Consider the following 21,716-nt stretch of genomic DNA (forward strand, 5'->3'; position numbering starts at 1 on the left):
TGCCTAGCCTCCTTGTGGTGGTGTGTGATGGTAAAATGCCCCCGTGATGAGACGAGATGAGGGAGGTAGGTGACGTGGCGGTAGGTGACCACTGATGACCTCCTGACAGGACCTGAGACGGAAGGTCGTCTGCTTCTGCTCCTGGGCCCTGGTGGACCTCGGGTGATGAAGCCTCGGGAAGTAAGAGTGCAGAGAAGGGGGGACTTCTATAGATCTTTCTGTGGAATATTGGAGTTAGTATAATCAATATGTTTTATGATTGATTTCTCCTTTTTTCTTGATCTATATAGACTTTCCTTGGAAAGGACGAGTTCCCTCCTACAGAGAATGTTCTGCAACACTTAGGAAAAAGTTGTGGTAATAGCAAGGTGATGTGATTAAATAGGCTTATCAATAAGTGGATTTAGCTGCAGATATTCTACTTTATAGCCGCCTCTTCACATCTAGCAGCCGTTGTTTCTACATTATAACAATCTTCTCTATATTAAAAAGATAATTTTAATGTTTATGAGCTTCATATTTCAGACTTATTATTTAGAGACTTCAAGCTGCATATTTTGGATTAGAGAAAATGGTCGTGTCTGTTTTTAAAATTAGTGACCAAGAGAAGGTTTATTGTTCGAGTCCATGAAATAATTTCTGCACATGAAGAATATAATTTACCTGAACCTCTTTGTTTCAGTTTTCAGTTGTCTTAAGACTCTTAGATTGGACCACAGGATAACATAAATAAACAATTTGATTTCATAGACACATAATATCTTGGAATGTGTATATTTTTAAACTTCCAAGATAATTAAAGTAATGCTGTGATATATATTTTTTTGGTTTGTTTTGTTTTGTTTTGGTTTTTTATGCTGTGATATATTTAAAGCATTTTTTACTGCAGTATAAAACATTTGGATGTATTTTCCCTATTTTCACTAGGAAGAGGAACCCTTCTGTGCTTTGGTAAAGCACTTAAATTTAAATAGTCACCACGTTGCTTATTTTTGTTTTGTACCAAGCTCTGCTTTGGTAGGTTAAAGTGTAAATAACAACAATTTTCCAAGACTAATTGTATGTCCTATAAATTTCTTTAATGGTTTACTTTTTTTTTTTTAATGGTTTACTTTTTAAAAGTCACATACTGTTTAAAGTTGCAGCTTTACCAATATTAAGATGAACATTTAAATATGTGTTTTCTTCAACTGTTTAAAATGTTGAAAGCATTCAGGAGTTGGTATCGCTTGATTAAAAGTTACTCCTCATTTAACATTTATATTTGATGTATTTGCATTTAATAAAGGCAGAATTTATAGTACCATTGTAAATGTAATACCTTCTGCAGGTTTGATGGCATTTCCAAGTGTGAATGAGCCTCCGGGTGTTTATGTGGAATACCCGTGGATGGGAAGGCTAACCAGCAAACTACTGGATATCAAAAGTTTCTTCCTTTAAGGGACTTTGGGTTTTTATTTCATAGATTACTTTATCACCAGGTATTGGCAGAATCACCCTACATGTCTGCCAGGAATTGGGTTCCAGGATACAAAAGAATAATTTGAAAGGGTTCTTAAATGAGACTTGAGAATCATTGCTTTTGGCCAGATATCAAATTAATAGAATCCGAGAATTGTGGAGATTGTTTCCCATATGTTAAGTTGTATGGTTATTCGTGTTAAAAGGCTGCATTCGGAGTTAAGGTTGAATCAAGTTGAAATAGGGACTAGACCTCATTTTCAACATGCTGGCAACAGTAAGGAGTGTACTCCTAGTCATCTGTTTCCAAACAGCCCTGCTGAAGCGGAATCCCCTTTTAGAATACAAAGAGACCAAGTTACTGCATTCAATTTGGAGGAAAATATAGAAGGGATCATTTGAGATTATAATTTTCAGGGTTTTTAAAAAAATAAATATGTCCTGTTCAAAGACTAAAGGGAAAGCTCAGATGACATTTATAGATCAAAAAGTTATGACCAGTAACTGATGACTGTTGTGAAGCCTCCCAAAGTAAATGTAACAACTGGAGTCACTGGTGCATCTTTTGGAACAACAAGTGAAAAATCAATATTTATCTTACTTGCTAAAATCTCTAATTTGACATTAGTTAATTATGTAAAACTCTTGTAGAATTCAAAAGACTGTTTAAATTGCCCAAGTTTTCAAAGATCTCAAACTAGCCAAGTTTCAGATAATTTTGGCATTCTTGTATTATTGGTCAGAATCACTTTTCTTTCAGACTGTGGTAATTGGGATGACCAAGAGTGCTTTAGCTATGTCAACTAGAATATACAAATAATTATGTTTGGAGACCATCAGAGGCCTGGAATGTTGCAGATGCCCTAGGATTATCACCAGAACCTCCCAGTGGGCTGTCTGACGCCAGTGTCGATTCTGGTCAAGGAAGATGATGTGTGTAAGTGAGAAGCCCAGTATAATCAGTAGTTTCTTTTTAAAGGAATAGTTCTCCAGCCAGGGTTCTATGTCTATTAATTTTGCGGCTTTTTCACTGTTATATCATTGTTACTTATCAGGTATTTACCTGGCACATAAAATGCTTAATAAGTATTAGTTCCTGTGGTCAGCAGAGTAGTGAGCCCCAAGGCTGTCCTGTCCTCATCCCCCAAAACATGTGAATGTGCCACTTGGCAAAGGGAATTAGGATTGCAGAAGTAAGTAAGATTGCTAAACAGCTGACCTGGAAGATGATCCTGGGTCATCTTGGTGGGCAAAAGAGAAAATCAGGGAAATAGCCTTTCTAGAAGCATCTTTACCTGCTCTTGCTGGCTTTGAAGATGGATAAAGGGAGCCAGGAGCCAAGGAAGGAGGGTAGCCTCTAGAAGCTGGAGAAAGCAAGGAAACAGGTTGTTCCCTAGAGCCACCAGAAGGAATGTAGCCCTCCCTGCTGACATCTTGATTTTAGCCTAGTGAGACCTATGTCGGACCTCAGATCTCCAGAAGAATAAGATAATAAATTTGTTTGAATCACCAAATCTGTGGTAATGTGTTGTATCAGCAATAGGAAGCCAATACGGCTGTAACTGTCACCTCTAGAAAACTGTCAGGAACTGTGTAAGATTGCTTTCAGGTTCCATGTGTCTTTGCCTAAGTTTTTACTATTGGAGGGAAAGCAGTTGTGCGTGAGCTGTGAGTGCTATAAAACTCCTCAGCTGCTATTATTTATGTAGAACTTATATCTTAGTAACAGCATGAAGTTAGGGCTGATAGTAACAGTCTCCCGACACCAGAGAATCTCGTTATTGTACAATGAGTGCCATAAATGACTTTGCATTCATTGCCAGGAAGCTGAAAGCCTCATAGTGAACTGTTTAAGAATGCAGGCCCTGAAGCCAGGTTTCCTGGGTTCAGATTCCTGCCCCAACTCCATTAGCTGTTTAGCCTTGATCAAGGGAAGTAATCTCCCTGTGCCTCGGTTGTCTGGTGTGTAAAATGGAGGTGAGTGTCTTCCCCCGTAGGGATGGCGCAAAGTGAAACACAGTCCTTGTTACAATAAAACAAGCATTCAGTCGGTGTGCTGCTGATGGTGATGCTGTCAGCTAGTGGGGTGCTATGGTGCTGCTTTTTGTGTAGTAGCTTTACTCTGGCTTTGCTGTATCTCCTGCTGCTTTATTTTCATTTTGCTTTCTTGATTTATGTTTATTCTCTTCTATGAGCATCTGTAACCTGCCTCAATATGTCTTAGGATGAAGCAGGCCATAAGTTAGCATATTAGTGAGAGGATACTCCACTACAAATCATAAAAATACAAGTCTATCACAAAAGCAAAAAAAGAAAAAAGAAAATCAGCTTATAATTGACAACTCCAGGAATGAATTCAGGCGTGGCTGGATCTAGAGGCCTCTTCCTTCATACCTCTCTCTCTCTATCACACACACAATCTTGAAATAATTAAGAATGGTTGTAGCGTTCACCAAGAACTTCTGGGAAACAGGCACATGGGCAGTGCTCAGAATGAGTATTTGGTAAACAGCTGTTTGACTTTTTATCAGCACTTAGACTTACAGAGAAGTCGTGGAAATAGTACAGAGTTCACATGTGCCCTTCATTGAGCTTCCTCTGGGTTAACAATTTATTAACCATAGCAAAATTATCAAAACCAGGACATTAACATTGGCCCAACGTTCCTGACACAGATCTTACTCAGATTTCACGAGCGTTTGCCCCTCGTGTTCTTTTTCTGCTTCAGGACCCAATCCAGTATTCCACGTTGCATTCTGATGTTTCCTGTATCCTTTCTAGTCTATATCAGTTCCTAAGTTTTTTCTTGTCTTTCATGGCCTTGATGCTTTTGATGACTGTTGACTGGCTACTTGGTAGAATGCCTCTTGATTACAGTTAACCAGCTGTTTTCTCCTGACTCGACTGAGGTGATGCATTTTTTGAAGAGTACCACGGAAGTGCTGTGTCATCAGAATCTCAGTGTGGGGGTACCTGATAGGTCTACAGGTCATGTCCTTCACTTGGTAGTGGTGGCCTCGGCTGCGTTTCTCCACTGTGAAGTCACCAAGTTTCCTTTGCCGCTGAGGGAGATCTTTGATAGTATGAAAACCCCTGTTTCTCCTAAAACTTTTGTTCACTGGTTTTAGCATCCATCAGCAGAGCCTGCCTGAAATGAACAGTCTCGTGGTGTTTGTCTCATGGTTGTGTATGTCTTTCATTCCATTTATGTTTATACTCAGAATTTACCTGTAAGGAAAAGCTGTCCTTCTACACCATTTATTTAGTTAAATATTTATATCCATGTGAACTCACTGATGTTTACTTGGTCTGTGAGTTAAAGTACAATACTGTCATCTCTTACTTCATTACTCAGATTATTCCATAAGGAATTGGGAGCCGTCGGCCCTTAGAGATGAGCTTTGTTAGGTTGGGTTCTGTCTCTCTGAAAACCGCCATCCTTTCTCAAGAGTTTGGCACCACAGGACATGTTAGGCTCACCTTGTATTGTCCTGCCCTGGAATCAGCCTCTTCTCCAACACACTCCACCTTCTTTTACTGGAGAATGCTATACAGAAGCCAAGATCGGGTCAGCACGGGTGCTCACTGCTGTCGGAGTTGGCCTCAGGCCCTGTCTGCAGACAGAGCCAGGAAATGGGCGTATCTGTGAGTCCATGCACACAGACTCACCTCGATGTGCTCATTCCTGGTATACACCTGAAGGCATCACAGCATTTCCAGACCACGGCCCTGTGAGAAGTACAGCATTTGCATACAGTGTCTTTAGCCTCACATTGCACAATGAAAATATTGACTTTTCTAAATTTACTCAGGTGCGTTTCTTATTCCTGATCCCCTCCAGTGTGTGGTTATGTTATGCATTTGTAATAGCGTCTCACAGAGGGTGGTGGGTCCTCAGTTCATGTGTGTGAAATCTTACCTCATTTTCTGCGGTAGCTCTGGATAGATTGACTTTTCTCTTATCAATGTATATGGTATAGGGATATTTGGAAAATTGTTTTTATTTCTTGGACTGTTTTATGGACATTACGATTTAATCTTAGGGCCTTCGCCAGCCTCCCTCTCTTGCCCCCCACCCCCCTGTTCTCAAGCTCCATTGGCTCACTGAGGGCGGATGAGGTGCAAGAGATCACACACTGGCATTTGGTGACTTTCCTCTAAGTTATTTTGCAGCTCTAAAATTCTCCGAGTGATGCTGCCAACGGAGTTTTTACGCAGAATTTACTTTTCACTTGTTTTTTGTTTGTTTTTGGGGAGAGCATTTTGGGAAATCAGAAACTATGCAAGCACTTCTCAGCCACTTCCAAGTCCCAAGTGTTGGGGTTTTACCAGCAGGATTTCCTTGGGAGATTTGAAAAACTAAAGCTTGATGAAGCTAAGTGCTCCTGAGATACAGCTGTTTTTGTTTAATGCCTTACAATCGTACTACGCAAACAAATCCCAGAACTCAGTTGTTACTGCTTACAAACGTAACATTGGAACCACTCATTCATCACTGATGACTAAAACCTAACCACTAAAAGGCTAGGCTAGTGGTGAGGACACCAGCAAAATCTTCCCTTGTTTTTATCAGCAAATCATTTAAAAACTCTACAGAACTTTTGTTGGTTTTTCTCTTCCAGTACTTAACGCTGCCGCTCCATCCCCGTGTGGTTGGCCCTGTTTCCCCTGAGAACTCTCCTGGCATCTGAATCTGTTCCTCGGTGTGTAATGTGCTTGTCTGGCTGCTTCTAAGATTTTTTCTTTATTACTGATGTCGAGCACCTCGGTTGTGATGTGCCTTGGTGTATTTTCTTCTCCATGATTCTTGTGCTTGCGGTCCATCCATGTCCTTGGATGTGTAGGTTCACAGAACAGCTTCCACCGAGTAGTTCACGTGTTCCTGTCCGGCAGGACTCCCAGTCACTCATGCAGTTGCCTTAGGGTTCCCTGGTGCATCGTTCCTTTTTTTTTTTTTTTTAAGATTTTATTTATTTATTCATGAGACAGAGAGAGGCAGAGACAGAGGCAGAGAGAGAAGCAGGCTCCATACAAGGAGCCCGACGCGGGTCTCGATCCCGGGTCTCCAGGATCAGGCCCTGGGCCAAAGGTGGTGCTAAACCACTGCACCACCCGGGGTGCCCTGTTCTTTAAGTGTCTGTTCTTGGAAATCGTTGGGTTTTGTCTGTCCTTGCAGGCGCTGCGAGGTGGCCCCAGGGCAGCCCGGGTGGCTTTTCCTGCCTACCAAGGGTACCCTGCTGGTTACCGGCAGACACTCTGCTCACCCCCAGACTGGTGGGAGGCGCCATGTGCCCCTTGGTTGTTGCAGCCTGTGCCTCCCTGGGTGCTTCTCTGCCTCGGGTGGCAGCCTCGCGTGCCAGTGTCCGTGGGCATCAGGCTGAGGCTTGGCTGACGCCCCGCAGACCTGGCGCTAGGCTGGAGCCCGAGCCCCACCACCCTGGGGCCTTGGTCCTGCGTCTCCGCGCTGTGGCCAGCAGTGCTTGGGCTCCTGCCGCCCCAAGGTCTGGAAGCTCCAGCCCGAGCCGTTGGGCCTACCTCACTGTCCCTGCGTGCTCCAGCGTGACAGCTGTGGTGTCGGCCCCGTCCCGTGTCCTGGGTTGGGGGGTACATCCAGTCCCAGTCACTTCGTCGCAGCTGGAAGCAGAGGCCTTGTTCTGCTGATTTTGAATCTAGTAAGTTGAGCAGTTCTCAGTGCGCCGTGGAGCTGGTGCCTTCAGGTCGCCCGCGGCTGTCGCTCAGCTCTCCGTCGTGCATCCTCCCGAGCGCCCCCTGCCATCACTTAGAAGCGCTAACTGTTGCACAGACTTTAGCCAGGGCAGAGCCCCGACTCCGTGGTGTGGCAGCGGGGCAGGTGTCCCCTTGCGGGGGAGGGAGCCTGCAGTAGTTACTGGGTGTCCCTCACCCAGACCCCGGGGCCGCGGGCCACAGGGTGGCGGCTGCACACACAGGCCAGCGCACACGCCTGCACGCACGCACACACTGGGGCACTCTCAATGGTGAACCTGCGAAGTACCTGAACCGACAGGGCACGCATCTGTTGGGGGCACGTGAGGGCACACGGAGAGGGGACACGGCGTGGTGCCCCACCCTGACCTCGCATCCTCTCCGGGCGGTGGAGGTGCAAAGACAAAATGTTGCCAGAAAACGCCTCGTGCTCAGCCTGAGGGTGACAGTGCGGGAGCCCCCAAGAGGTCTCGGAGAAGCAGGCGAGCCGAGTGCAGGGCAAGTCTGATGAGTGGGGGAGCCCCTGTCCCTCACGGCGGCCGCGGGCCGAGACGTCGTCCTACGGGACAGCAGAGCCCAGGGCCCAGCCATACCCGCGGCTCCCGCCCGGCCTCGGAAGCCCAAGTGAGGGGCCCGCGCGTCCTGGGGGCTCCTGCCTGTGAAGTGAAGGGGGCGGCGGCCGGGAGAGCCCGAGCCCTCCCGCCCCCGCGGCGCAGCGGGCCTGGAGCGGGGGCGACAGCAGGTGGCTCCGCTGCCTCCACCCGCCAGCCGCCCTGGGCTGCAGGCCCTGCCCCCGCGCCCGTGAGCCTCGGGCGGCTTCTGAGCGCTCCCCTTGCCCTGGGGCGTCGGAGGCGGCGCCCGCGCGGGGGAGGCCCGGCCACCCGGAGAGCTTCACCGCCGCGGGGCCCTGCGTGCACCCGGGGAGCCCTTCTCCTCCTCCCGCGACACCCCCGAGGTCTCCGGGCGCCCGCAAGCCCAGGTGGCCGCGCCCCGGGCAGGGGCAACGTCTCCTCCACTCCAGAGGCGAGGGGCCTCTCCGGCCGCCCTAGGGCGCCACCGCTGGGCCGCCTGCAGTCCCCGGGGCACCCGCCGTGCCCGCCCCTGGGTCCGCGCACTCAGCCGGCTCTCCCGGGGCGGCCTTTCCTGACTAGCTCGGGGCTGCGTCTGCCCCCGCGGGAGCCCCGGGGTCCGCCCCTCGGGGGAGAGCCGAGCGGACGGTGGTCCTGGCCGCGGAGCTGACCCCGGGCAAGGAGACGAAGAGGACGGCGCTCGGGCTCGCACTCAGCTGCCCGGTCGCGGAGAGCCTCCCTGCTGGGCCACGGCGGCGCGGGCCTCCCGGAGCTCGAGCCCGGTGCGCGCCCCGCAGGGAGGGCCCGCGACCCCCAGCTCGCTCTGCGCCTGCCCGCGGCTCGCCCCACCCCGCAGGTGCCCGCCCACCACCATCACCGCCGCCCCCCCCCCGCAGGTGCCCGCCCACCACTATCACCGCCCCGCCCCCCGCAGGTGGCCGCCCACCACCATCACCGCCCCCCCCCTGCAGGTGGCCGCCCACCACCATCACCGCCGCCCCCGCAGGTGCCCGCCCACCACCATCACCACCATCACCCCCACCCCATCACCGCCCCCCCAGATGCCCGCCCACCACCATCACCACCATCACCCCCACCCCATCACCCCCACCCCCGCAGGTGCCCTCCCACCACCATCACCCGCCGCCCCCGCAGGTGCCCGCCCACCACCATCACCTCCCTCCCCCGCAGGTGGCCGCCCACCACCATCACCATCACCCCCACCCCATCAACCCCCCCCCCGCAGGTGCCCGCCCACCACCATCACCACCATCACCCCCACCCCATCACCCCCCCCCCCCGCCCGCAGGTGCCCGCCCAGAGGTCCTCCCGCGGGGCCGCCCCTGGAGACCCGCCCCCCCCCCGCCGCCCCCCCATCCGCGGTGGGCAGGGCCTTGCGCGCGCCTCCGCTCCCCGCCCGCGCCCGCGCCCGCGCCCGCCCCCGCCCCCGGCGCCGCGGCGGCTCAGTGCTGCAGGCGGCCCGGCTCCGCTGCGCGCCATGGCTCGGAGCCTGCGCGGCCTCCCGCGACGCAGCGTCTGGCTGCTGCTGGGTGAGTAGGGCCGGGGTCGCTGGCGGCGGCGAGGGCGAGGGCGAGGGCGAGGGCGAGGGGCGAGGGCAGGCCGGGGCTGCCGGGGCACCGCGCCTCCCCCCGCGCCCGGGAGCGCACCGGCCCGCACCTGTGCCCCCGCCGCGCCCCGACCCCGAGCAGCAGGCACCTTGGGGCGCAGCGCGGGGACGGGTGCGGGCCCCCTCGCTCAGGGGCTGGCAAGCGGTCGCACGCAGCTGCGGACCTGGATCGGGCCCCCAGGAGTGTCTGCAAAAAGCAGAGCAGCCTCCAAGCCTGTTTGCTTGTGAGCTCGGGGCCTCCGGCTGGTAGAAATTCAGGGAGGGACTCACCCTCGGTGAGGAGGCTTTCTGCTTGGAGACGGGCTGTAAACCGGGACCCACACGGGGACCCACACCGGGACCCGGGGCAGCAGGGACCTGCACCGACTTCGCCTGATTGACGGCGAAATTGTCCTCACGGCTCTCCTGTCGCAGTGCCGAGAAATCTTTCCAAACCGCTCCGGCCGCTGGATCCATCTCCTGTGTGTAGGGCCCTTGAGGGGAGGAATCCAGCAGCCCCGGGATCAGGGGGGTCAGCCTGAGGCTGCTTCCTGCACCTGTGGGCTCTCCCGGAACAGGTGATGTCGGGCAGAAGCACCTGCAATGCAGGTCCCCCCCCCCCCCGCCCCAGTGCTGCTGCTGGTGGAGGGTGACCCCTGCGCTGGCTCCTGGGGGCAGCAGGGCAGATGGCCCGGGGCCACCCGAGGACCTGGGCCCGCAGGGCAGGCCGGCCAGCCAGGCTCGGCAGGAAACCCTTCGCATCTGCTGGCCCCGTAACGACTGATCTTGCCTCTTAAAATGTTTGGCTGAAATTCTGCATAAAGCAAAATCTTAAAATAGTATTGTCTCCTTTTGTTGTTAGGATCCCTTTGGCTTGACGTGGGATTTACTGTGTTAACCTCCTAAGAAATGAACATTTCTCTGCTAACAGGGCAGGGAGCTGCCTTGTGTCATTTTTTTTTTAAACATAACTGACCAAATACATACTCTTTGCTGGTGTCCGGAGGCTGCACCTTCTAAAGCCTGTGTAAATAAACACCACGTCATGAGAATATATAAAGACCTTCCTTGTTGACCGGGAAAATAACCCACATTCTGGTGGAAGTCCAAAGTCCGATAATCTTAACATTAGTCTGAGGAGTCTGGCTAATGTGATAGCTTTATTTTTATTTTTTTTTCCAAATAAACACCACTCTTACGAGGCTATCAGTAAACTAATGTCATCAGAGCCCAGCAGTAATTAGTAGAATTGTGGCGCACGCAGTGTTTTCTTCCCGAGTTGTTCATAGGAGCCATATCTCCTTGGCAGTGCAGATTTTGCTACCCAAAATAGCAATGTGGAATTTCTTTTTTCTTTTTTTTTTTTTTTCAAGTATGCGAGTCCATAGGTTCAAGAACTTATCTGTAACAGTTTTACAATGAGGCTCTTGTAAACCTGGGCTTTGTGCATATTCTTCTGTTCACGGAAGACTCTGAAATGACCACATGCATCTTATAAACTCCGTATATAGCCAATGAAAAGTTTTTTCTCCATCAGAAAAAAAAAAAAAAAAAAAGGCTGTTTTCAGAGGACCGGGGTGATTCTGTGATGGCCAGGTCTGTTGTAAACTCTTGTCGGGAGCCCGCCCCCCACTCAGGTGCGCTGGCTGACGCTGCCTCCTATGAGCTGTCGCCTGGCCCAGGTTGCTCGTCATCTCAGGGTGTTTGTTTGCATTCCCTGGGTATTCCCCTGCACGGAGAAATTTCTGGGGTTTTGTCTCCCTTCCACAGACGCTTGCCGGTCAGTCGTAGGCCAGAGCTGCTGAGAGACGCTTATGTCCATGCTGCAAGTGGGAGGGAGCAACAGGCCCAGGAAATGTTCTGGGTGGAATCCTTCCTTCAGGCTATGTCTCTTCTGTACCCCCCGAGGTTTTTTTGTTTTTTGTTTTTTTTCTTCTCCCAGAATGAACCAATTCCACAACTTCTCTGTAGTTGAAATTTGGGTCTGGCCGAGTGTGGTTGCCACTTGTGATGTGAATTCCAGTGAAAATGCTGAGCCACCAAGTGGAACCCCCAGGTTTGGCTGCCAGTGTCCCCCCTCTCCCCCCGCCATCAGGGGCAGAGCCCATCCTTCCTGAGGACCCCCTGGCACGGTGGGCCTCCTCCCTGGGGACCCCAGCTCAGGCCTGGCCACAGAGCGGCCTCGGGGACGAAGGGGAAGCCCCGTCCCAGCCTGTGAGCCGCGGCTGGGGGACCAGGACAAGACAGACAGACAGAGGTCTCCTGACCCTTCTGGAGCCTCAGGGGGAGCCCGCGGGTGGAGGTTTCACCCCGTGAAGCCACCGCGTTTGCAGGGCAGGTGGGGAGGGGCGGGAACGGGCCCCAGAGCCTCCTTCCCGGCCCCGGCCTGGGCCCGCCCGCCTCTGCCGTGGAGACCAGAGGAGAGGACACTGTCCCCCTGACACGCACACGGAGCCCCCAGCACCAGCCTGTCACCAGTCCTCCCCCCTCCCTGACTGGGCGACCGCGGCCCGAGGAACAGCTTGGAGAACTCCCCGGTGCCCGGACGAGGGTTACGTCAACACCGGGCACCAGGGGGGCCCCCAACCCACACAAGACCTTATTCATTTTAACATAATGAAGTTATTGTTGCCCGCGGACGATTCTTTCGCCCTGACATTGTTTTATCTCCATATTCTCCTCGACACGGAAAGGCCCGGTGGTAAGCAGCCCTGCGGAGCCGGGTCCCGGGGGGCCCAGCAGCCGGGATTCGGGGGCGGGCGCCCGTGGGCCTCGGGCGGTTCCCACGGTGCCTCCTGGGAGCAGAGCAGAAACCAGCCGCCTGCTCTCCAGCCCTGGCCCCGCCCCCCTCTGCGCCCTGCCCTGCGGGGCCGTCCCCGTCCCCCCCCAGGTGCCTGCCTGCTCCAGGAAGCCTTCCCTGGCTGCCCAACCCCCCCCCCCCCCCCGTTGTCCCTCAGGTGGGCCCCCTTCCCCCGCTGGTCACTCACAGGAGCTGGGGTGCAGCGGATGCTCCGGGGCTCTGCACCCCGTGCCCGCAAGGCCCACCACGGAGGAGTCTCCTGAGCCACACGCACCTGGGAGGCCGAAAGGCAGCACCGGACCCGAGCAAATAACTGGACTCTGATGACTGCCCTGTCACCCCTTCTGACCAGTCATCAGCCCGAATAAGAGCAGTTCACGTATCCAAGAGCAGAACCCACGTCAGGGGAAGAGGTCTAGAAGGCATAATCCCTTAGGACCTGTGATGCTGACACCCAAGGTCTGCTTTCTCGCTGCCTGCTTATTGCCTCTGGAAGATTCTATGGGTCTGTCTGTGAAGGAAGATGCTGCTGGCTGCGTAGATGGGAATATCAGGGAGCTTTGGGGAAAGCACTCAACTATTTTCTTATTTTTGTAAAGACGTTATTTATTCATTCATGAGAGACCCATGCGGGGGGGGGGGGGGGCAGAGACCCAGGCAGAGGGAGACGCAGGCTCCACGCAGGGAGCCCGACGCAGGACTCGATCCCGGGACCCCGGGGTCACGCCCTGGGCCGAAGGTAGACCCTCCACCGAAGGCTGCGCCCCCCAGACGCCCCCATCCAGGCGCCTGCTGACGGACACCCGGCTCGCTCCACCTTCCTGGCCGCTGTGACCACTGCGCCGTGGCCGTGGGTGTGCACGCGCCGTTGGCGGGCCTGCTCTGTCCTCCGGCGTGTGCTGGGTCACGCGGTGGTTCTGTGTCGCCACACGGTGTTTACCAGCTCGGCGCCTGCCCTACCGCCTCCCGCCACAACGGCAGCAGCGTGGGCTCCCGGCAGCGACGCCCGGGGGTCCCGTTTCTCCACGTCCTCCCGACACGTGTCCTTGGCTGGGATTTGGGCGGTGGCCGCCCTGACAGGTGCGAGGGGCCGTTGGTTCCTTCTCGGGTGGACTTCAACTGCGTCAGGGACGACGCTGTGGTTTATGGCTTCCTAGTCTCGCGCTGGACGACTCCACCGCCCACGCTTGGGTGTTGTTCTGCGTCACTTAGTTTTGTTTGTTTTAACCAGATTCAGCGTCCCGTCTTCTTATGGATTCGGGGACACTAACAGGTGCCCCCGCAGCCAGCACGAGCGGGCGCTTCAAGGAGGGGGCAGGGACGCAGGGTCCCTGGGGCAGCAGAGCAAGGGGACGGTGAGCGGGCGCCGCCCGGAGGGGCACAGGCCGCGCGGAGTCTGATGAAGGCCTCGGCGCGAGTGGGGGATGCGAGGCCGTGGCTGAGGGGACCCTTCCTCTCTCCCCTCGCCTGGCTGCCCACAGCGGGGCGGGAGCGGGAAGTCCTGCTGCGGATGGGGGAGCCCCTGGGGGCCTCCGGGGGGGGGATGTGGGGAGGCAGCTCCCGACGGAGGCGCTCGGCTCAGGAGGACCAGGAGCAACAGCCCCCGGGACGCAGGAGCCGGTGCTGGTGCTCGGTGCTCGGTGCTCGGTGCTCGGTGCTCGGGGCCATTTCCAGACCGGCTTCCCCAGCTGGCGAGCTGTGGCAAATTATAAAATCGTGAAAACCCTCTCGCCCTCCTCTGGCGGCAGCACGCGTCCCTGCAGGACACCCGGGATGGCAACGAGGGCCACGGGATCGAGTCCGCGAGCGGCCCAGACGGGGAGCGCCCCCCACCCCCGGGCCTCCGTTCTCGGCTTGACCTCTCGGCCGCCGCTCCTTTGCGGGAGGGGTCCCCCCGTGAGGGCGGAGGGGATCCCCCCTGGGGGGGGCGTCCTGCACCCGCTTCCCCCGCCCCTGCACACCGCCAGGCGCCCGCGTCTCAGGAGCAAGACCCCCCTCGACCACTCCTGGGAGGGGGGCCCCGAGAAAGCCAGGCTGCAAGGGGCCTCCCTGGGGGCCTCAGAGCCTGTGCAGAGGTCGGTCCTCCCAGGCTCTGGGGCCGTCGTCTCGGGCTCTCACGTGGCCGCCGCACGGTCCCTGCCGTGTGCCCGAGAGGGCCGGCGTCCTGGCCGCACCACTCCTGGGACGGGTGCCTGTGGGCGGCGACGTCGCTCCCCGGGCCCTCTGTCCCCCTCACAAGATGAGAGCGTGTTTCCAAGGCGCGAGCAGGCTCCTGCCCGCAGAGGGCTTAGGACGGGACTTGGGCCACGCGGGGTGTGGCTGTCGCCACCCTGGCAGCGTCCCTGGCGGGCAGCAGAGGGGGGCGGCAGGGGTGCGACCGACCCGGGGCCAGGTCTACATTCTATCCGTCCGGACCCAGCTCGCTCCCCAAAAGGGCACGCACGGTGGCTCCTGACAGAAGCGCAGGCACCCCAGCTGCCCAGACCTGCGCAGCACGGCACCCCCTGGGGGAGACAGCCGGCTCATGAGACCCCGGCTGAGGCCCAGACCGCTTTGAATTTTCTAGAAGCCGGAAGAGGCCTGAGAAGTCGGGCTGGCTGGCACAGGCGAGGCGTGGGATGCATCCCCCCAAATATTCACTCCTTCACTTCCTATGCAAACTCCCCGAAGCCTGCTGCAGGCGGGGAGGGGGGATGCGTACATCCCAAGGTCCTGTGGTCGGTTGGCGACCCAGGACGGCCCCTGCTGGAGGCCACGACGGCGTCAGAGGAGGGCCGAGCGCCGGCCAGGGCAGGAGTTGGTGACAGCTTGTAGGGCCTTGAGGGCCGACGAGGCGTTTTTACTGGACGCACGAGAGTTTTGATTTTTTTTTTTTTTCAGTTGTTTTGGTTTTGGTTTCTGTTTGTCCAAATAGGCTGAGGGCAACATGTTCAAACGGGGTTCTGTGTCCGTCATTCTCTGGGCCTGCAGCTTCCTGGGGATTTGGGTCCCCGGGGGGCATAACCAGGGCAGTCTTGGCGGTGGGTGCTTCTGTCCCTGCGGCCCGCGAGCGGGAGGGGACTCGCGCCTGCCGCAGGGACCTTGGAGCGAGCGAGGCTTTTTCTCATGGGGAAGACCTGGACAGAGCACAGGGATCACACCTTATCAATTCTAGGCTTGTCTAACCCGTGGAAAACATGAAGGACCACAAGGCAAAAAAAGTCGAGATGGTCTAGAATCACCCCACTCACGGATCTTGGCGTTTCCTCCTCATTTACTGTGTTAAACAGCTTCACTGAGGTGGGATTGACGAAGAGTAAGTGGAATATACGGGACGTGCACGATTTGGAAGGTTCTGACACGTGTATACGCCTGTGCGGACTCAACACTGAGCGCTGCTCGCGGCGCCCCTCCCCATCACCCCTCCTGGCCACCGGGGTCGGGCCCCGAGGGTCCCCGGAGTCCCTAAGGGGACGTTGGCTCACGTTGGAAACCCCGCGGAGATGGGCCGCCCCTCCTGAGGCAGGAGGGATCCCTCTGGGGACAGCGCACCCTCTGGAGGGCGGTCCCGTGGGCCACCCGCCGCAGGGGTCTCACTTCACAGTCGGGGGTGAAGGAGGCCGCCCTGCCCCGGGGGGCCTCCTCCGTCCGGGGTCCCTGGAGGCTCCTCCCCTAGTGCTCGGGCGCCTCAGGGAGGCTCTCCCTTAGCCCCCCGCCGCCGGGTCACCCTGTGAGAAGGCTCACCCCCGACCTGTCACCCCAGCCGCCTCCCCCCTGGGCCCCGGCTCTGCAGGAGTCTGGGCTCCTCTCCCTGCAAATACCAAATAGGCCGCAGCAGGATGGGCCCTTCCTACCAATGTGCAGCCACACCGAGGACCCATAACCCCATAACGGGGGCCCCTCATCTGAGGTCTCAGTGCAGCAGCCCCAGAGCCCCGACGTCCCTATCTTTCTGGCTGCCAGTCGTTTGGGGGGTGTCTGAGGGATCCTGCCGCCTTGTGTGGCTACAGGCCACCGCCCGCCCTCCTGCCAGGGCTGGTTTTCTGCTGTGGAGGGAGGCAGGGAGCTGTTTCTCTGAGCCCTCCCTGAAAGGACACCTAATTCCCGAATAATGCACACGCCCCGGAAGGCTCCTGCCCTGACACGCTGCCGAGGATGCTGCTGCTCCCAGCCCCCGCACGCGGCCCTTTAAAGACACGAGTGATGAGTGATTACATCTGCAGCCACGCGGAACGGAACCCACTGGGCCGCAAACAGCTGCTTTTAAAACTCCTGGCAATTTTAGTCGGTTTAAATAAAAATGTAAGGTACTCTCGTGAGACTCGTGTAAGAAGAACCTTAAGGGTCGTCCTCCCGGACGTGAGAAAGGAAGCTGGTTTCCAGATTCTCCCGCAGTCTGCCCTGCCCATCGCAGCTGCGGCCCGGGCTGCCCCGGGACAGGACGCAGGGACAGGACGCAGGGGCGGCGGGGCGTGCGGAGGCCTCTCTGACCCCGGGGAGCAGCAGGTGGCTCCCGGAGAGGTGGGCGCCGCGGCACCCCGGGGTCCAGCCCAGACGCGGGCCAGGGTCCAGGCCGCCTGCCCAGGGAGGCGCAGCTGGCTGGACTGTGGCAGGGCGGGGTGCTGCACACGGGGACAGACCCCTGGAGGTGGGGACGGGGCTGTGCTCTGCAGCCCGGGGACGGCCGAGGGCACCCGCCCCATATGCCCCAGGTGGCGGCGGACACCGCAGCAGGAGGGATTGTAGACGGGACCTGCCCTCTCCGCTGGAGACCCCCCTCTCCCCAGACTGGCTCTGCTGGACGGCGCTGCAGCCTCCTGCCCTGGCCCCGCACTGTCCCTGTCACACTCCCCCGCTGCTCACAGCAGCCACGTCCCGGCCCAGATGCCCGTTGGCCTGCATCCGCCCTGAGCCTGACCTTTCCAGAACCGGCGCGGAGCCGGCAGCCAGAGCCCCGTGCTGCACTGGCACGACGTCCACAGGCCTTCTGCTGCAGTCGGTGACTCGACGTCTGCGGGCTCCGCGTGCAGAGCTGGGGGGCGGGGAGTGCCAGAGGAGAGGCCCAGACCGTTGCTCTGAGGAAAGACAGCGCTCCAGGCCCTGAGCGAGGCTGGCGGGGTGGGCTGGGGGCAGGGGACCCCTCGGAGGAGGAGGCACTGGCCACTCACAGGCCACGTTTGGGCCTGGGGTTCCCCGGGGAACAGCGTCCCTGGTGGGGAGACAGGCAGGGGCTGGGGGTGTGTGTGGGGGGGGAACAAGGGGGGGGCACGCAGAGGGGCCCTTGGCCTGAGGCTGGACGGCAACTTGGGAATCCTGAGTCGGCGTCTGCACCCCGTGAGCCCCGGGGACCTCACCTGGCCACAGCAGGTGGGCTTTCTGAGGGGGCATCTTATGGGGCAGGTGTTGCTCCTTCCCTGGGCCTGCCCAGACAGCCCTGGGTGTCCCCCGCAGCTGGTCCTCAGGGCACGCTCGCTGCGCCGGGGTGGGCTCGAATGGTGCACTCCCGCCCGTATGGGCTCTGTGGGGCACACCTGCCTATGAGGGCTCTGTAGGGTACACTCGCCATGCTCGTGTGGCTCCATGGGGTACACACCTGCCCGTGAGGACTCCATGGGACACAAACCTACCTGTGAGGGCTCCGTGGGGGGGGCACACCTGCCTGTGTGGCTCCGTGGGGTACACCTATCTACCCATCCACCTACCCACCTGCCTATCCAATAACTAGCTCTTGAGCCCCTAGGAGGTACGTTCTGGAATGGCACTTCACAGCCTGCTGTCATCACCCGCTCTGTGACCCTCCATCACCCCCTACATCGTCTGCCCTCTCCCCCAGGTCTGCAGCGAAAGACATGTCAAGTCCTCCACTGTCCTGTCCAGCGTCTTGCCTAGTCCTCAACCTCTTGGGACTGGGCGTTGGCTGAGTGTGGGGCCCCAGGTAGTTGAGACGAGTTCACCAAGCCTACACCTCCATTGGTGCTGGGACCTTGAGTCTGCTTCTGAGCCCCAAAGCCTGTTGCCCCCTCTGGGAAGTCGACGATCACCCTAGGACCTGCCTCCAAGATACCTGTGCACGTGAAGACCTTTGGGTGGTGCTCATGTATCGGAGGGCCTGGAGTCCCAGCTCCTCCTTATTTTACTCTAGGAAGATGGAGGCAGGGGGCAGGGGGCAAGCTCACTCAAGTACATACCCCCTTCTAGGCCATGTTCCAGAACTCTACACACAATCTGTGTCCCCAAGGTCGACCACCCTCTCCTTTTCCCCTGCCTTGTGGGCTCCCCAAGCCCGAGAGCTGCAAGGGGCAGCTGGGCGTCTGCACATGTCCATTGGGCCCAACAAAGAGTCTAAGAGTTCCTGGTGTAGCCCTCGCTTCCCAGCTGCAGGCTTCATCCAGGAATTTGGAAAGGCCATGATGGTAGGGGTGCGGCTGGGGTGCCCTGCGGGCAGCGGGCCTGTATAGTCTGGGGGGCAGGAGGTGGGCCAGGCCTTGGAGAGGGAATGTGAAGGACCCGCCCCCTGGCCCTGCATTGTCCCATTGACAGGCAGTGTAGGCACATGTTGAGCCTGAAGAGGAAGAGGAGGGAGGCCTAGGGGTGGGGACCCAGCAGCCATCGGAGCCAGTTGTGGGCTTAGGGGGAAATGAGTGCGTTTTGATTTGTGCGATCCCTTCCTTGACTTTGGAGCTCATATTTGTCAAGTGAGAGCCGAGAGCACATTTCACATCACAGCCTGTCAGCTTGGTTTGTAACAGGAGATGTGAGCCGGGGGCTCCTCGAGGCTGCAGCCTGGACCCCACATTCTGGCTCAAATCAGACAGAGGCCGGTGGCTTCGAGGCAGAGGAGCCCGCGTGCAGAGGTCCTCAGTTTCCCCACGTGGGACGTGGAGGTGCTGGGAAGTGCATCGGGGCCCGACGTGAGGATGGAGTGGCACCTGAGCATCAGGCCCTGCGCCTGGCTCCGGTGGGCATCCCGCTCCTGATGGTCGGTGCCCACAGAGGGGAGTGCGATCCCCTGGCCCGTGCGCACGGAGCCCTGGGAGGCCCCACCAGGCCCTGGGGCAGCAGGCAGGGCCTTTGCTGGGTTGTGCTGGGATCCGTATGCCCCAGGCTCCCTCTCCACATGGGCAGGCCCCCCATGCGGGCCCTGGGAAGGCAGGGGAGGTGACGCTGGGGACACTCTCGTTGCAGTGCACCACCTCCTCGTGGCCACGGCCTGCCAGGACGCCGACTACGGCGCTCTCCTCCAGGACCTGTGCCTCGCCCGCTTCAAGGTGAGCATGGAGGCCATCGGGAAGACGCTGTGGTGCGACTGGGCCAAGACCATCGGGTAAGTCTCTGTGTCCCCTGGCCGCAGGGCCTGGTGCCAGGAGTCCCTGTGAGGGCTTCTTCATCAAGGTCAGGGTGACAGAAGGTGGCCATGGGTGGGGGACAGCCTAGGGGTGAAGGAGGGCACAGTGACAAGTGGGAGTGGATGGAGCAGGCTGTGTCCGTGATGACCGGGGCCAGGGTGGACGCTGAGCCTTGTCCGAAGGCGGCCCTGAGGTTGGAGGGCTCTGTGTGGGCCGTGTCCCTCTGAGACACTTGTGGGCTGTCCCAGTGCAGGTGCGTGAGGGACAGCAGAGAGCGCCCAGGGGAGCCCGGCTTACAGGGATGCCTCTGCAGGCTCCCACCGTCCCCGTGGTCAGGCTGAGGCCTCCTTCCCCGCATGCAGGCCTCCAAACTGCCTGGGATGAGGGTGCAGCCTGCCACTGGCGGGATGGCCCACGAGGCCCCAGGGACGGCTGGCACGAGCCCCTTCCCCTGTGTGACTCCAGTCTTCCCACCTGGCTGGTCAGTCCGCTGCCTCCCTGGGCCTCCGGGGACCCAGGCCCTCATCAGCAGGCCCGGGCTCTTGGCCTTCCAGAACCAGGACTGCACTTCGGGTACCTTCCCTGGAGGGGACGGCAGGTTGCTAGGATCACAAGGGCCTGTTCTTTAGGGTAATCCGCCTTCTGCCCCCGCAGAGGGATTGATGTTTAAATTAAAGGTCGCCTGTTAATAGGGTCCCGGGACCACACCCGGGAGCCCCTGAAGCAAAGCCTCTTCCTGCTTGTCTCGAATAAGCAACCTCGGACGAGTGCGGACAGCCTGCAGACAGGTGGCCCAGCAGTAGACAGGGTGACGGATGCCACTGAGGTCCCCAAAGATGTAGAGGTGACCCGTTCTTAGAGATGGGAGTCGGCTCCTGCCCATGCCCTGTGGGTGACCAATCTCATTCGTTTCTGTGTCTTCCTTCTTGTGCTGCTTTTGCACAGGTGAGCAGGTGTGTGAATGTTTCTCTTAGATGCTCCTTACATGACGTATATCATACCATACGTATTCTCTTACTGTACTTACTACGCTGGACCATGCGGTAGATACTCTTATTTAAAGATTTATTTAAGAGAGGGGATCCCTGGGTGGGCTCGGTGGTTTAGCGCCTGCCTTCGGCCCAGGGTGTGATCCTGGAGTCCCGGGATCGAATCCCACGTCGGGCTCCCTGTACGGAGCCTGCTTCTCCCTCTGCCTGTGTCTCTGCCTCTCTCCCTCTCTATGTCTATCATAAATAAATAAATCTTAAAAAAAGAAAAGAAATGATTTATTTAAGAGAGAGAGCACGAGCCAAGAGGAGGGGCACAGGAAGGGGGAGAAGCAGATTCTCCGGTGAGCAGGGACCCCGACGCAGGGCCCCGTCCCAGGGCCCCGAGACGATGGCCTGAGTGGAGATCAAGAGTCGGATGCTCAACTGACTGAGCCACCAGGCGCCCCTGCTGTAGATATTCCTATACGGCGCTATAAATATTCTCATACTACTCTATGCTAAAGATATTCTTTCATCGTACTACACTGTGGATATTCTTATCCTATAGATTATTCTTGGACTGCGCTCTGCTGTAGATGTTTCCTTTTTTAGATCTTTTATTTAAATTTGACTTAATTACCATAGAGTGTATTATTAGTTTCAAAGGTAGAGTCCAGGGATTCATCCCTTGCATATAACACCCAGTGCTCGTCCCATCACGTGCCCGTCGCCCAGGGACCCCCATCGCCTCACCCCTCGTCCCCTCTGGCGACCCTCAGTTTGCTCCCGAGAGTTAAGAGGCTCTTATGGTTCGTCTCCCTCTTTGATTTCGTCTTATTTTATTTTTCCTTCCCCTCTCCTATGTTCACCTGTTTTGTTTATTAAATTCCACAGAGGAGTGAGATCATAGGGTGTTTGTCTTTCTCGGACTGACTCACTTCGCTTAGGATAATACCCTCTAGTTCCATCCATGTTGGTGTAAATGGTAAGATCCCTGGTGGCTGAGTCATGTGTATAGACCACGTCTTTATCCATCATCTGTCAGTGGACATCTGGGCTCTTTCCATAGTTTGGCTCTTGTGGGCGTTGCTGCTGTGAACACTGGGGCGCAGGTGCCGCTTCTCATCACTACATTCGTATCTTTGGGGGTAAATCCCCGGTAGTGTAATTGCTGGGCCATAGGGTGGCTCTATTTTTAACTCTCTGAGGACCCTCCACACTGTTTTCCAGGGGGGCTGCCCCATCTTGCGTTCCCACCAA

At 56.9% G+C, this 21,716-nt stretch overlaps 2 protein-coding genes and 1 long non-coding RNA gene across 4 annotated transcripts in view; 2 read left to right on the forward strand and 1 right to left on the reverse strand.

Annotated features, from left to right (window-relative positions):
• RBM44 (RNA binding motif protein 44) overlaps positions 1-1,303 on the forward strand; it is a 41,091-nt gene extending 39,788 nt beyond the window's left edge. The window contains 1 exon segment of the mRNA XM_025463603.3: positions 291-1,303. The gene's annotated coding sequence lies outside the window, so the exon portion shown is untranslated.
• Positions 570-10,710, reverse strand: LOC125753612 (uncharacterized). Its single transcript, XR_007405800.1, has 3 exons — positions 10,348-10,710; positions 9,652-9,854; positions 570-5,190 (listed from the first exon to the last, which is right to left on the reverse strand). It is a non-coding gene; the product is annotated as an uncharacterized LOC125753612 (long non-coding RNA).
• Positions 9,188-21,716, forward strand: part of RAMP1 (receptor activity modifying protein 1) — a 37,765-nt gene continuing 25,236 nt past the window's right edge. Inside the window, exons 1-2 of one of the 2 annotated variants that reach the window (XM_025463608.3) lie at positions 9,188-9,304; positions 19,325-19,463. In XM_025463608.3, coding sequence (XP_025319393.1) covers positions 9,253-9,304; positions 19,325-19,463 — 191 coding nt within the window. In that variant the 5' untranslated portion in view covers positions 9,188-9,252. Of the gene's footprint in view, positions 9,305-10,708; positions 12,062-19,324; positions 19,464-21,716 lie in introns of those variants that run through there. The other variant, XM_049101039.1, reaches the window with a different exon arrangement.

This window comes from Canis lupus, chromosome 25, assembly GCF_003254725.2.
Source record: "Canis lupus dingo isolate Sandy chromosome 25, ASM325472v2, whole genome shotgun sequence".
Lineage (NCBI taxonomy): Eukaryota > Metazoa > Chordata > Mammalia > Carnivora > Canidae > Canis > Canis lupus.